The sequence below is a fragment of the Tachysurus vachellii genome, chromosome 24 (genome assembly GCF_030014155.1).
Source record: "Tachysurus vachellii isolate PV-2020 chromosome 24, HZAU_Pvac_v1, whole genome shotgun sequence".
NCBI lineage: Eukaryota > Metazoa > Chordata > Actinopteri > Siluriformes > Bagridae > Tachysurus > Tachysurus vachellii.
The window spans coordinates 11814230-11829936 of record NC_083483.1 but is presented as its reverse complement, the minus strand read 5'-3'; the positions used below and the strand labels follow the sequence as shown (position 1 = coordinate 11829936).

The 15707-nt window shown below is 38.4% G+C and overlaps 1 protein-coding gene across 1 annotated transcript in view; it reads left to right on the top strand.

Moving 5' to 3' along the window:
- The window catches only part of cnnm2b (cyclin and CBS domain divalent metal cation transport mediator 2b), a 28184-nt gene extending 12600 nt beyond the window's left edge, over window positions 1-15584 (top strand). The window contains exons 2-7 of the mRNA XM_060861049.1: window positions 3555-3698; window positions 3994-4131; window positions 5522-5691; window positions 7966-8059; window positions 11254-11432; window positions 13465-15584. Coding sequence (XP_060717032.1) covers window positions 3555-3698; window positions 3994-4131; window positions 5522-5691; window positions 7966-8059; window positions 11254-11432; window positions 13465-13677 — 938 coding nt within the window. The 3' untranslated portion in view covers window positions 13678-15584. The remainder of the gene's footprint in view (window positions 1-3554; window positions 3699-3993; window positions 4132-5521; window positions 5692-7965; window positions 8060-11253; window positions 11433-13464) is intronic.
- The last annotated feature ends 123 nt before the right edge of the window (window positions 15585-15707 follow it).

The window sequence follows — 15707 nt, the reverse complement described above, 5'->3', positions numbered from 1 at the left end:
ACAGGAGTGTCGCTATCACTACGTATTCCTATGTACTTTTTATCACTTAAAAGTAATTACATCAGCGTCATTTGTATGTTGTTAGTTCATTCTGATGACGAGGATGACGAACAGACAAACGCAAAAGGAAACGTATGGCGATTCTCTGTGAGAGCTATTGATTTTCTGTAAGAGAGAACAAGCAGGATATGATGGTCTTGAGGTAATGTGATTACATAATGAGTCCCCTGATACACTACAAACAGTACACTATGATATCTTGTTTATTTTAAGTTTCGGTGCTTTGAGTCATCAGAGCTCCGTTGATACTTACACATTAAGGATCTTAAATTTGGAAATCTAACCCTAACCCTAACCCAAGGGTCATTGTTTTTAAACCATCAGAATTAAAGCTGTAACTTGAGAAATTCTTCAGGACAGTGGTCTTTTGGACTTTTTTTGCACTACCATTTTTTTATTTGTTTTTTGGCATATTAACTTAAAGATAGAACAAGAGTTTGTTGATGTAATGCCTTTTTATAGCTGCTATAAAGCAAGAGATAAGATGAACCTGTCTGTATTGTCAGGTCAACTCTCGCATCCACAACAAATGTATTTTTCACATAACACACTGTGCCCTACAGACATGTCTGCCCAGGACAACGCTTCCCATCACACAGATCATGTCACATTCACAGTCACCTGATAAAACACCCCATATAAATGCCTCACAAACAATTTCTTACTGTGAACTAACACTCACTTATTACCAATTGTTTTACCAATTACTTATTGTTTGCTTCCCATTTTTTATTCATGATTTCACCTTGTTGTTGACGTTTGCTTACCACCTGTTTTTTGCATTAGGTATTTGGACATTGTTTTGAATTGGAGTACATTTCTGAGGAAGAAAACCCTTTGGATGTGATATTAGTGGAAAACAACCAACTCAACAAATTATAAAATTATAAATGTTTCACATTTTTGGCCTCAGTTTAAAACAGGAGTCTATATAGAGTACATAAACAGTTTATAAAGGCCCCCCACCAGCCTTATATCCCTTGGTGTGAATGGCAAAATCTGATCTTAAACCACGACCCTGAGAAGGTTTACACAGCCTCAGGTTTCGGCTTAGGGTTTGAAGCATGCATCATGGAAAATCTCTGTTTAGACTTTACCCATTGCCTTGTCTCTTTAAGGCTGCCCACTATCCATTAATGTCCCGGAGGTCATGAAGGGTCACCCCTTAGAACCCCTCTGTCTTTCTTAAAAAAAGATATTGGGATAATTATAGAACAGCCGAAACTATGAATAAGCATGGAAGATGTTAGTGTCTGTTCCTTCTGTCTGTTCCTCAGATGATGCAGTTTCTCTTTTGCTGAGAAAATGGAAAGAATGTGAGCATTATGAGGGATGCAGTGTTAAGTCCAATAAGGGCATGGGTCTGTGTGGCTGTCTTTTCATGCTGTATGCAGCTATGTTGATTTCAGCTTAAGCTTCATGCTGAGTATATTGCATTAATAAGCAACATCACATTCTCTCAATTTAAAATCTATTGAGGTTCAAACGAAACCCACTGAGAACACTGTGCTTTTGGATAAGCTGATTTCTCCACTCGCTTGAGATCTCTGCCGTTTCGAGCCGTACTCCAGGGAACCTTGGCTTACGTTAAGCAAACATGTTTTTATTCCACAACGGCCCAGACCCACCTCCCCCGTCACTTTATATGTTCATGCTTTAGTTATTTAGTCGTTTGATTTACAGCTAACCCTCATATTTGACCCTTAATCTTTTCCATAGGGACCAATCTGAATAACTCTACTTGGACGTGGCTGTTAGCTGACTGATCTTATAAGAATGTATGACCTGAACATTGTTTACAAACAACGTTAACCTTTGGCACCAAATGACGTGACAGATCATGCTAATTACTCAGGGAATGTAACTAGAAACCTTAGTGGTTTTTGTTTGTTTTTTTATGTGATTTTTTTGGGGGGGGGAATTTTCCTGTACACTGTACAAGACCCAGTGTGCAGTATGAATCGCAGGAATCATTGAAATCTCAAGTAGAAAGCAGTTTTTTGCATCTGCCGAACCACTGTTTAACACAGCCATACTGATTATGCAACATTGTGACTTGTTGTTGGCCGAGGTAAATGCTGGGATACCAGAGAATGAGTAGCGAGGCACGCACCTCAATGTGGGTTTGTTGTTACTGCATTTGCTCCAAGTGCTTCCTACTTCCTACTACTGCAGCAAACAGCCATCTGCATGTAAACGGCCAGCTCTGAGACAGCTCACGTCAGCCAGCAGTGGCTTTGGTGAGAATACTGCCCAAGTGGAATGGAAACTTCATTTCAGGGCTAATATTAGCCTGGCCCTCCGGAAAATTCCTTTTAAATGATCACAAGCTGAGAAAAGGCAAAGTATTTGTTTAGTGTTTTTTGCTTTAACTGTATTTGTAAATAGTTTTTTTTTCCCCTTTTGATTTTTAGGTAGTTCTTGGGAAACTGAAAGAATGATATTAATTTGGAAAATGGAGCTGCTGTGTATCAGATGCTTCCTATTATCTTCCCATTTGTCAAGTTATAGCTTTATATATAGCTTCAAATTCTTAAGTTAAAGTAAAAAAACAAGTATATACTTAAAAGTATGAATGTAAAAAAAAAACAAGAAAGGCTCACAAAAAAATTCTACTTACATACTGAGTTTAGATACTAATAAAATTCAACTCCATTCAACTAAACATTAGGTAAAGCTGTTATCAAGCATGTTTTCTCTAATGATTAAAATCTAGCTGAATGCTAATAGCTGATTGACATAATGCTAACTAACATCAGCTTTATGCCCAATCTCTCAAATGTTGTAATATTTCTAATAGTGAAAACGTATGAAAGTAAAAGTACAAGAAAGTTTTACTAAAGAAATTCTACACACTGATTTAAAAATAAATAAATAAATTAGTGCCCTGTTTGCCAAACATTAACTGAGGCTAATAAAGACTCCCCAATCTCTCAAATGTTAGCAGACATGATATCTCTAATTATAAAAACTAGATGAATGCTAATATCTAGCACACACCATGTTAACTATCAAGAGCTTAAATCCAAATCTTTTAAATGTTATATACCATGAGAAGAAACCCGATGATTATAAACTAGCTGAATGCTAAGAGCTAGCAGACACCATGCTATTAACAGCTTTATTCCGAACATGTTAAACGTTAGCTAGCATGATGATAACAGTGATAATGCACACTAGCTGAATGCTTATAGCTAGATGACAGCTCACAGTGCTGGTTAAGTGTCATTCTCAATGTCTGTGACATGTCTGTTAAAGTTTTGGGTTTATAGCAACTTTTTACAAATATATGAATATAGAAAATAAAACTTTTTAAACTCTAGCATATCTGGGAAGATTCCTCTACAATCTTGTCTGAAAGGGGTCCAAATCATCTAATTGGTAAACAATTCAAGTGTGTTACTAATTGATTACAAGACAGATAAAACTTAGCGATAAATGTACTGTGCTCTCCGTTAGTCACAGCAAACATAGTTTGTTTTGTCTCTTCTCAGGGAAGTCACACCTGGCGATAGTTCAGAGGGTCAACAATGAGGGGGAAGGGGATCCCTTTTATGAGGTGCTCGGGATCATCACCCTGGAGGATGTGATTGAAGAAATAATCAAGTCTGAAATCCTGGATGAAACAGATTTATACAGTAAGTGCATCTTCCTGCCATCTTGATATAATATGTCCTATTGAATTTTTTTCTTCTGTTGAAATTATACTTTTTTTGTATTGCTATGTTTTAAATTGTTAAGTAATATGAGTTGGTTACTTTCCGCTGGGTTGTTTTTAAAATTTTCTTTGCAAGGTTAAGTCGGTCCTCATCATTCTTCTTTTTATGTTCAGGATGTTTTAATCACCTATATCAATATCAAGATCTTCTGTATCAAGGAATTTCACTAAAAAAACACCTCCCTTCTTTCCTCTCATCCTGACTTCCCCATTAGCCGACAACAAAACAAAAAAGAAAATCACCCATCGGGAGAGGAAGCAGGATTTCTCGGCCTTCAAGCCCATGGACAATGAAATGAAGGTTAAAATATCACCTCAGCTTCTACTGGCTACTCTGCGTTTCCTAGCAACAGGCAAGTGTGCTGCGTGGCTGCTTGATTTTCCCCAGTGTGCCTTGTGACTATTTTGTTAGCATGCTAGCCCTGCAGAGGAGTGAAGAGTGAGGCCTGGTAGGTGCTGTTTACCCTGGTGACATACATATCCACATATCCATACACTGCCTATTCAATTCCTGGCTTGTCACAATATTGTTTAACAACTGTGCAAATTTATTTGAGAGTTCTTTCCAATTTGTTAACCTATTATAGATTAATTTTAATTTGAACACTTTCACTAAAAAGGTTATAAACAAGGGAAGAAGGAGGAAAGAAATAAAAAAATATAATGGTCAATATTCATTGTTTTTTTGTTCTAAGAAATTAGGGCATGGCTATTTGCAGAGTGATTGTAAATATATTCAGCTGGATTTTTCTTTTTCTTGGATAAAATAATGTTGATTCATTTCATGTAACTACAAAGCCATTACAGAAAAAGCTGGAACATTAATATATATACATTTAAACTGAAATTTGTGGTGCAAACGTAATGAAAAGTGAATGAAAATATGAAATTAGAATGAACACATTTACTAGTTTTCCTTTAATCAAATATCCCTGATACTTGAAAAGACCTGAAGTTTAAGGCTCACTCTGAGAGGAACTGTTTTTGTGACACTGTGAGGTTATGAAAGTTTAAGGAATGAAGTCTTATTGATCAACGAGATACGATATTAGAGGTCCAGAACGAGTCTGATGGGAGAACAGAACTAGTGAGATAGAGGAGGAATAATTTAGAAGGTTGTGGATTAGTCAAGACTCCAAATGGTTTGAGACAATTTTCGGTTTATACGCCTCTATTAATACATAGCAGCTTGTATGGAACTGGGGATCTTTTATTTTCTGTCCCATATTACCTCAGTAAGTCTTAGCCAGTCTAGGTAGTTTACTGATAGCTTTGTGATGTATCTGCTGTACGTTTGTCCTCAGTCCAGCAATATTCTAGTTGTTAACTGCAACATTTAGCAAGTTAAATAATTTAATGCGGCTGCTTGGCAATAAAATAAAAGAAAGGAGAGCTGTTTTAAAATAAAGAACTGACACCTGGTCAGTCAGTGTGACCTGGCTGATAGATTTGTACATTACAAACATTACAATTTTTCTGAGCCATTCATTTAACTCTTGAGTATTGTTTTTTTTGCTAGATGCTATTAAAGAACTCCTATAAATGTGGGTCATAAAGAAGAAATTACTGAAGATGTGGATTTTACTTTTACTTTAATTAAATACACACTACAATGTGTATTAAATGTACTTCAGACCAAACGCGAAATTTCAAATACTTCAAATAGTTTTAAAGCTGGGAAAGTTGGCGTATGTCCTGTGTTGGTATCGACATTTCTCACAAATGTGTTTTTCTCCTTTACAGAGGTGGAAACCTTTGGCCTAAATCAGATGTCTGAGAAGATCTTGCTGAGGTTGTTGAAGCACCCTAATGTAATCCAGGAACTTAAGTTCAATGAGAAGAACAAAAAAGCACCAGAACATTACCTTTATGTCCGCAACAGACCCTCAGACTACTTCATCCTCATCCTGCAGGTCAGTTGGTCAACTGGTGTGCACTCTTAGACAGAGTTCTTTAAGGGTTCTTGGATGATTAAGATTTAAAGATATCTAAAACGGATGAAGTGGTAATTATTGGCCAATCCTTAGCCCTCCATTGCTGGGTAGACACTGGTATTGGTAAATTTTTGGCCAGTCCTGGTCTGCTTGGATGTAAATAAACATGTATTCTTAGTCTATAATAATTGTTTAAACACTTCTTACATTCAATTTCATTCATGCGGGAAACTGATGCCAGTGCCAGGTTGATTGGCATGATTGTTGGTCATCCTTAAGATGAATGGTAGTCAGGGATACACAAGAAGATAAGATTATGTGTGAATGTGTAGCAGAATTAACACTGAAAGACATTAGGATTTTATGTGATAGACCAACACAACGTGGCACATAATTGTGAAGTGGAAGGAAAATGATAAATGGTGACCAAATTTTTTTTTACAAATAAATATCTGAAAAGTGTGGCGTGCATTTGTATTCAGCCCCACTGAGTCAATACTTTGTAGAACCACCTTTTGCTGCAATTATAGCTGCAAGTCTTTTGGGGTTTGTCTCTACCAGCTTTGCACATCTAGAGAGTGAAATTTTTGCCCATTTTTCTTTGCAAAATAGCTCAAGCTCAGTCAGATTGGATGGCGAGCGTCTGTGAACATCAAGTCTCGCTACAGATTCTCAATTGGAATTACAGTAGGTCTGGACTTTGACTGGGCCATTCTAACACATGAATATGCCTTGATCTAAACCACTCCATTGTAGCTCTGGCTGTATGTTTAGGGTCAATGTCTTGCTGGAAGGTGAACCTCCGCCCCAGTCTCAAGTCTTTTGCAGACTCTAACAGGTTTTCATCTAAGATTTCCCTGTATTTGGCTAGACCAGATCTGTGGAGTGCACGACTAATAGTTGTCCTGTGGACAGATTCTTCCACCTGAGCTGTGGATCCCTGCAGCTCCTCCAGAGTTACCGTGGGCCTCTTGGCTGCTTCTCTGATTAATTCTCTCCTTGCACGGCCTGTCAGTTTAGCTGGACAGCCATGTCTTGGTAGGCTTGTGCCATACTCTTTCCATTTCCGGATGATGGAATATACAGTGCTCCGTGAGATGTTCAAGGCTTGGGATATTAATTTATAACCTAACCTTACTTTAAACTTCTCCACAACTTTATCCCTGACCTGTCTGGTGTGTTCTTTGGTCTCCATGATTCTGTTTGTTCACTAATGTTCTCTAACACTTCTGAGGGCTTCACAGAACAGCTGTATTTATACTGAGATTAAATTGCACTCTATTTAATAATTAGGTGACTTCTGAAGGGAGTTGGTTTCACTGGATTTTAGTTAGAGGTATCAGAGTAAAGGGGGCTGAATACAAATGCACACCACACTCAGATATTTATTTGTAAAAAAAAAAAAAATTTGGACAGCATTTATAATTTTCATTCCACTTCACAATTATTTGCAACTTTCTTTCGGTCTATTTCATAAAATCCCAATAAAATACATTTTTCTTTGTGGTTGTAACATGTCAAAATGTGAAAAAGTTCAGTAGGTACGAATACTTTTGCAAGGCACTGTAGTTCACACAAAGGTAGATAGATAGATACTTTACTGATCCCGGAGGAAATTCAAGCATCCAGTAGCAGCATACAGCATAATGAGATTTAATAAGATTTTACAAAGCAGTGACTCAGAAAATTGTCATAAATTTTAAACCAGATGATGCCACGTGTGTGGCCATGAATCCAAGATCTGGCTAGTGGGAAGTCCTAATTGGGTAGAAGAATACGGGGGAACATATTAACGGATTAAACTTTTCTCTCTTTTTCTTGACAACCCGTAAAAGTTGTCAAAGACAGTTTTAACCCATAGAAGACATGTTAGTAGATGATGAGTGTAGGACATGGCAAGTAAGTAAACTGTGATGTAAACAAGCCTTGCTTTTCACATGGCTTGAGTGGGAAGCTTTTGAATGATACAGTGTGAAGAAAGTGTCTGTGAAAGCTTGCAGTGCAGCGTTGCTTTGTTATGCTACTAGTTTTAGACCAGAGTGCATACACAGGGATTACAGTCTATACACACACTGGGGAAAAATGGGTTCAGTGAATAGTAAATAGGAATTCTCCTAGATGAACAAACCAAAAGAAACATTTATGGATATATAAAGAACTTGTATAATCATGATGTATATTAAAAATTAAGTATTCAAAAGTCCATAGTGTTTGTAGGCCTTTACAATTTTTTGACTTTTCTGCTCCCCGCAGGGGAAAGTTGAAGTGGAGGCAGGGAAGGATGGGATGAAGTTTGAATCTGGAGGGTTTTCATCATATGGAATGATGGCCCTCACTGCTTCTCCAGGTAAATAACACATCTAATCTTTCCTGCTATTACCTCAACATTTTTCATTCTACGTAAACGAAAGCCAGAGAATCTTTTTAAATATTTGGTGTAATAAGTAAAACAATGAAATCTTATATTACTCATAACGGATTAGCTGTGTTAGGGAAAGCACTTACATTTGTTGGACAGGGGGTAATTCAGGACCAGTGTTGGAACCTGTGGTCTAACAGTGTAGCTTCTTTCACAGTAAACATGGGATCCTTCTAAAAAAAAAGTTTACACCTGTGATTTCTGATATTGGAACCCACTCAAAGGTGGAATTTTGTCACTATCAGTGACAGGTGAGATGGTTGTTCTTGAGGCTGTGTCACTACAAAGAATCATAATTCATCTGGGCTGAATTTTCCACAGGCATTGAAGCACAAAGATAGTTGTTTATTGGAACATTCATTCATTCATTCATCTTCTACCGCTTATCCGAACTACCTCGGGTCACAGGGAGCCTGTGCGTCTCAGGCGTCATTGGGCATCAAGGCAGGATACACCCTGGACGGAGTGCCAACCCATCGCAGGGCACACACACTCTCATTCACTCACGCTATCACACACTACGGACAATTTTCCAGAGATGCCAATCAACCTACCATGCATGTCTTTGGACCGGGGGAGGAAACCGGAGTACCCGGAGGAAACCCCCGAGGCACGGGGAGAACATGCAAACTCCACACACACAAGGTGGAGGCGGGAATCGAACCCCGACCCTGGAGGTGTGAGGCGAACGTGCTAACCACTAAGCCACCGTGTTTATTGGAACAGTCTTATCATAAAAGGGATTGTCATGGGTTCTATGAAGGTAAACTGGATAAATAGAAGTTCTTAGCTTCCACTAAAGCAACTCTTTCTGATAGGGAATTGTTCTTTTGTAGGTTCCATCAGTGGTACAAAAAACCTACAGGGTGATCTTTACAAAATGTTGGCCCTGGTAACTCCTTCTATAAATCATAGCCTTGCACAAGCATCTCCTTAAAGAAAATGTTTCACCATAAAAACCATAACTGATGCCATTTTTAATTGATTATATGAAACCTCCTCCATTCTAGTCAATGTATGGGTATAGAAGCGATTGAATTAAAGTGAGATCAATAAAAATCCTGTCCGTTGCCTTGCAGCCGAAACGAATGTCTTAGCAAAATAATGTTAGCAAAAAATAATCCAGACTTTCTGACCAATCAGACTGGAGAATTCTGAACACGTTTTTAATTCAACAATCGTAAGTATTCTATTTTCAGTATCTACCCCAGTATATATATACTAGAAAGACTAAACAGATCCTTTAATGGTTCTCCATGACAAAAGTTTTTGGATATACAGTAGTGCCTGAAAGTTTGTGCACCCTTTGGAATTTTCTAGATCTCTGCATAAAAATATTACACTTGCTCATTTATTTATCGAGGAAAATGATCCAAAATTCTAAAAGCTTGACAAACCTTTAAGCCTCACTGTAATTATTCAACCAGCTTCATGCTACTTAGCCATCTTTAGAACTTCTTTTCTAGGTTTCTAGGAATCACATTTTACACACGCTGAATCCTTGGGATATACTGTATACTTAGCGTAATTTGAGTATACTTAGCGTACATTTGCTGTTGTTTTATAGGGCTTTGAGAAATGGGACACAATTAAACACTTACCGGAAGTCACATGAAAACGCACACAAAACCACAGGGGTGGGCTTTGGGACTGGGCCACTGAGAGGGAGAAATATGGTGCAGGAGTTATGTGACCTCTGTTGGTGGAATGTTGGAACTGCATTTTAATTATGTATGTACAACATGAGTTTTGCAAACATATCAGATATTGATGCAGAACTTTGGATGATTCTTGTCATCATTGTGGAACATTTTCCCCTACGGGTTGGATCCAGACGCATCTGATGATCAGTAACCATCTGGCCTTTTCACCTCACTGTAATGATGTCCTGGTGTGTTTTCTCTTATGATTTCCTTGCTTTCATTCTCTCATAATTTTTCTCTCTCTGTTTAGTTTCTCTTTCCCTTTAACGCAATTGTTTGGTCAAGAGGTCAATCAGAGTACCTCCAGGTACTGGTATCGGTAATGTTTCACCGTGACCTGTTAGATCCCTGGCTTCATTTTGGTTGCATGGCATGAACTGTTGGCAAGAATATGTGACAGTAAAGAAGATTACGCATGTTACCCGCTGCATGCTGATGTAAAAGAGAGTAACATACAAACATGAATACTGTTAAATGAGAGACAAGAAAAACCCAATGATTCGCAAGTATGAGCAACTTTAATATCTATTTCGAATATTCTGTGTCAGAATGTAGTTGGTTCGTATCCGATTTAATCTTTGTTGCCTTTTAACAAGAGGGAAGAATGACCCAGTTGAACGCCCCCACCTCCTTTCTGTACTTCCATGGACTCATACCATAAATTCGTAGTATCCCTCCTACTGATTTTACCAGACTTGGAAAAATAACCATGACCTCCCCCCATTCACACACATACACTGATTCCATCACACACATACACACACACTCACGCACACAAACACAGAGTCTGACCCCATACACACACACTGACCCAATGTGTAGCATGTGGGGCCCCTCAGACTGGGGACGGACGCAGTACTCAGACATCTAAACGCGGATTACATACATTCCAATCAAACTGTGGCATTAACACTACCAGTGATAGAGCATGTGTGTGTGTGTGTGTGTGTGTTGGAGAACGAGAAGCAGAGAAAAGTGTGTGCGTGTGTGTTTGTAGGCCGGCCCCCTTTAAGAAGTGGAAAAAATAAGCTGTGTTTAATTAAAACAGGACTAGTGCTCTCTTTCAGGGTTGTAAGGTCTTTTTTATCAGTCTTTATCCAGCTGTTGCTGCCACTTTAAAACACTGACCTCCTCACCAACCCCTTCTGTGACTGCCATTAAGACATTTCTTTACATTGCTGTGCAATGTTTGGTCATCGTTTACACACACACACACACACACACACACAAAACTTCTGTGTGGCTTATGTGGAAATTGCTTACCACTGCATGCTGAATTGTAGAGCATGTCTTTAAACTCAAGTTTCTATACCTGTCCTGCATCTCGGAGAATCTAGCTGTGGTGTAAATGTAGATGCTTTGTAATTCAGCTCAGCTCTAATTTAAGTTCTATGTTATCTATACTTTTTATTCTTTCAGAGAACAAGTCTCCACCTAGGCCATATGGACTGAACCACTCTGACTCGCTGAACCGGAGTGACCGCAACGAAGCTATTAATCCCCCACTGGGCAGCAGCAACAACCAGCTCAACTCCTTTCTGCAGATCTACGTACCAGACTACACAGTTAGAGCCATTACAGATCTTCTTTATGTCAAGGTGAATAGATTAAAAAGAATACATTTATATTTTCAACTTTTTTTTTTTATCTCCAGGACTGAAAGGGATCATTATTGAAGGTTGTCATTCTGTCTATCCATCCACCCATGATTTTTGTTTTCTTCAAGAATAAGATGACAATTAAATGTTTAAAGGGTATATAGATGGAGCGAGTATCTTTGTAACCTACATGTGAGGCAGGATTTTGAAATTTTTCTAATGAAGGCCACGTCAAGGTCAAACATTTATTTCTTCGATAGCTTTGTTTCTGTGCGTCACAGCGAGATGATACTTTGAGTTTCAAGTCGTGGCCTAATGGTTAGAGAGTTTGACTCCTAACCCTACGGTTGTGGGTTAGTTCCAGGTTGTTCCCTGTTACACAGTATAAATGTCACACCTGTTCTATTAGTAATTCAATTCAAGTTTCAAGTTTATTTGTATAGCGCTTTTTACAGTGGACATTGTCTCAAAGCAGCTTTACAGAACATAAACATAGAGCAGAAGGTAAACATAAGGAGAAGTATAAAGAATTAATATAATAAAAATTCAAGATATATATAGTTCACAGTGTGTATGTATGTATGTATGTATGTATGTATGTATGTATGTATGTATGTATGTATGTATGTATGTATGTATGTATGCATGTATATGTGTTTATCCCCAATGAGCAAGTCTGAGGTGACTCAGGCAGCAGTGGCAAGGAAAAACTCCCTTAAATTGGTAAGGAAGAAACCTTTAGAGGAACCAGACTCAAAGGGGAACCTCATCCTCATATGGGTGACACTAAAGGGTGTGATTACAAATATACAGTCAAACAAATGCTGTATTGGTGTAAGGATCACATGGAGTTCACATCTCTTCTTAGTATCACAGAGTCCAACTGGAGCTGGTAGATCTGTAGATGTCTCAGGATTCTCACAGAGTACCCCCCCATGGCATCAACATACCTCTATACAATATTCCGTAGATAAAGGGAAGAAGTCCCAGTGTTCTGAGGTCTCATTGTGACCACCTCCTCCTTTTTCCGGACCTACCTGATCCATTGTGACGCCCTACCTCTGGTTGGACTCTTGGTGGTGCAGTCTGGTGGGATAGATCTGTGGGATGTGGTAGCCTAGTGGTTAAGGTGTTGGGCTACCAATCAGGAGGTTGTGAGTTTGATTCCTACGTCCACCAAGCTGCCACTGCTGGACCCGTGAGCAAGGCTCTTAACCCTCAATTGCTCAGTTGTATAAAAATGAGATAAAATGTAAGTCGCTCTGGATAAGGGCGTCTGCTAAATGCTGTAAATGTAAAATGTGCATGGACAGCCTATGTCAATAGGACTGCTGTGGATAGAACCACTTGGAGACTCTCACACATTCTTTAAACTGTGTTTGGTCAGCTTTGTGCTCTTCATCAGTGAACATTTGAATACTTTGGAAGGAAGGAATTAGTGTTCAGTCCGTAATGAACTTGACCTGTTAGTTCCTCAGGAGCTCTTGGTTGCAAAATTCCACTCGACTTTAAGCCATTGTAAAAAAAAGACATTATTTGCATTTACAGTATTTCCTGTCCAGTATCACCCAAATGAGGATGAGGTTACCTTCTGAGTCTGGTTCCTCTCAAGGTTTCTTCATCATATCATCTCAGTTCATCATCATTTCCTCACCACCGTCACTTCAGGCTTGCTTATTAGAGATTATTGTTAGAGATATATAGAAAATAAATTTAAAACTTTTAAAATTGTATTCTCTTTCTATACTTCTGTAAAGCTGCTTTGAGACCATGTCAATTGTTAAAAGTGCTGTTCAACTAATTTGAACTCTACTGAATGCTTAATTAAATATAAGCTTTAACAGAAAGTGATAAGTTTATGAACATCTCATAGTCCCCCATGGGCTCAGTGTATTGCTTGTTTACTGCAAATATGTGTATAATTGTGTAAGATTGTCCAAAGCATCTCCAGCATGTCCGGTTAAACAGTGAAGTATCAGACTACACTTGTACTCAGAGTGCCTTTTGTTATGTCTTTGCCACAACACCGCAGGTCACCCGTCAGCAGTACCAGAATGCCGTGATGGCATCGCACATGGAAAAGACACCGCAGCCATCGGACAGCGAGTACACCAAAATTGAACTGACTCTCAGTGAGCTCCACGACGGCATGGTCGACGAGACAGACATTCTGCTCAACCAGACGCAGAACTGCGTTGCTCACAAAAAGGCGAACCACATGGTGCACAACGAGGGTACCGTCTAGCCCCCAGTGGGGTGGTTGGGAGTTTACAAAAATGGGTGAAAAACGAAGCTGCTTCTGTTTTCTTTTCACCTTCTGAGTTGTCTCCACCACCCCCTGTAACAACTGGACACAAAACTGCAAATGACTGCTGAAACAGCGTCTGGGTTTTCTCGACACAATAACAGGACTTGAACAGCCAGTTCCGTTCCACACACCCTGCCGTGTGCCTGTCCACCAGACCAAAGAGTTTGGAGTTTGGACATCCTTCCCCATCTGTCACTAGGCCCTGAACATTCTCCTCAACTGTCCCCTTTAAGGTGCCAAGAGGGATTTCTGGGATAGAGGAGGACCACAAGTCAAATGGATTACTTTCTACAACAGGCTGATGTTGTAATATGGTGAGTCAAAGACTGTGCCAAATACCAATTTGAAGGAAACCATGAACCGCTTACCAATAACATTTTCCTCCTGTATTTATTTATTTTATACATGTCTACTGTATATACGTATGTGTGCATGTAATACAGGCACATGCCAAGAACACACCTTTGTAAAATTCAGTGAAATGTGTGTACTGTAAATTTTGTGCCTTTATGAGTGTGAATGTGATGCCATGCACATGCTCTAGTATATACATAGTTGCAAATACATTACTGTATATGTATTGGTGAGGGTCTTTTACATGTATGTATATTACAGATATTGTTATTTTTACTATTCTAAATCAGGCATATGGTACAGTACATTTTACACCTTTTTAAAAAGAGAAATCACAGTATTGCCTTAAAAGAATCATATTAATTTTTAACAAGTGCAATGAACCATATTTCTATTTAAAAAGATGATTTATTGATTAAAATCACTTTATTGTAAACAGTAGCTATATTTGTATGCATTCACTGTGTTGCTAAAATTTGCATGGGTCACCTGTAAACACTGAATCACTACCTGCTTGCCTTAAAAACGTAACCTTAGAGGATCCGAGTCTCTTTAATGTGGCCTACTAATGACAAAATTCAGGTTTGAATAAGCAAATAATTCCATCTCTCATACGAATATATATACAAAGAGACAAGACTTTGTACTGCTGTGCATACGGGCTGCGCTCGGAGTCGAGTAAAGCACGTATTAGGGAATTAATACTGAAATTGCACACACTGGTATTCCAAACTCAGACACAACTTAAGAGCTATTCAGAATTTACGTAAGAGTTGTGCATGTCTAAATGAATTACTTGCGATTCTGAACTTGAATTCGAATGAGTTTTTCTTCTTGCTCTGTATGCAACCTAATAGGATGTGCTGGATCAAGTGCTATTTTATATTCTAAGCTGCTATATAATGAGGGTGGAATGAGGCCATATTGTTAAATCAAACCAGTTTGTGGTGTTAAAGGTGTTTATCATTAGTTGTCTTAATTTCACGTTTTACACTGGACTACAACAGAAAAATTCTAGAAAAAATGCTATTTCCTAGATCTTTTTGTGGGCTTGTGTTTAAATGTGCTGGTATAAAAGCTACTGAAAAACCCTGTCTCCAGTGTTTTTACTTAAGAAATATTTTCTTGCATAGCCAGTCTCTGAGTGCGAGTCTCACACTTTCTCTGCATAAATATTGATGTCTGTTGATGACTTTAGTTGCCAACTTTGAATAAGGCCCAGTTTTTAAAGCAGGTGATTCCGAATTGCTTTGATAATTACACACAGTGAAGACTTTGCTCGTATCTAGATGTTATCTAGCCGTTTAAATTTTTACACTGTGCTCACAGCTTTGTTAATGGAAAACGTTAGGGCTGATCAGACCCTCATTTACTGGCTATTCTTCTTTCGAAGTAGAGAATGGATATTTTAAAAAAAAAATGTTCGTCAATTCAAGTTTTTTTTTCAAATTTCTCCCATAATCTTAAAAAAATGACCAGTTAACTTACAATGTGCCTCATAATAAAAACAATATTTTTTACTATTACTATTGTGTGGTCATGTATATTCACTGTCCAGGTACTGCATTTGCATCACATTCAAGAAGAAGCCTGTTTTTCCAAAGAACTAAAAA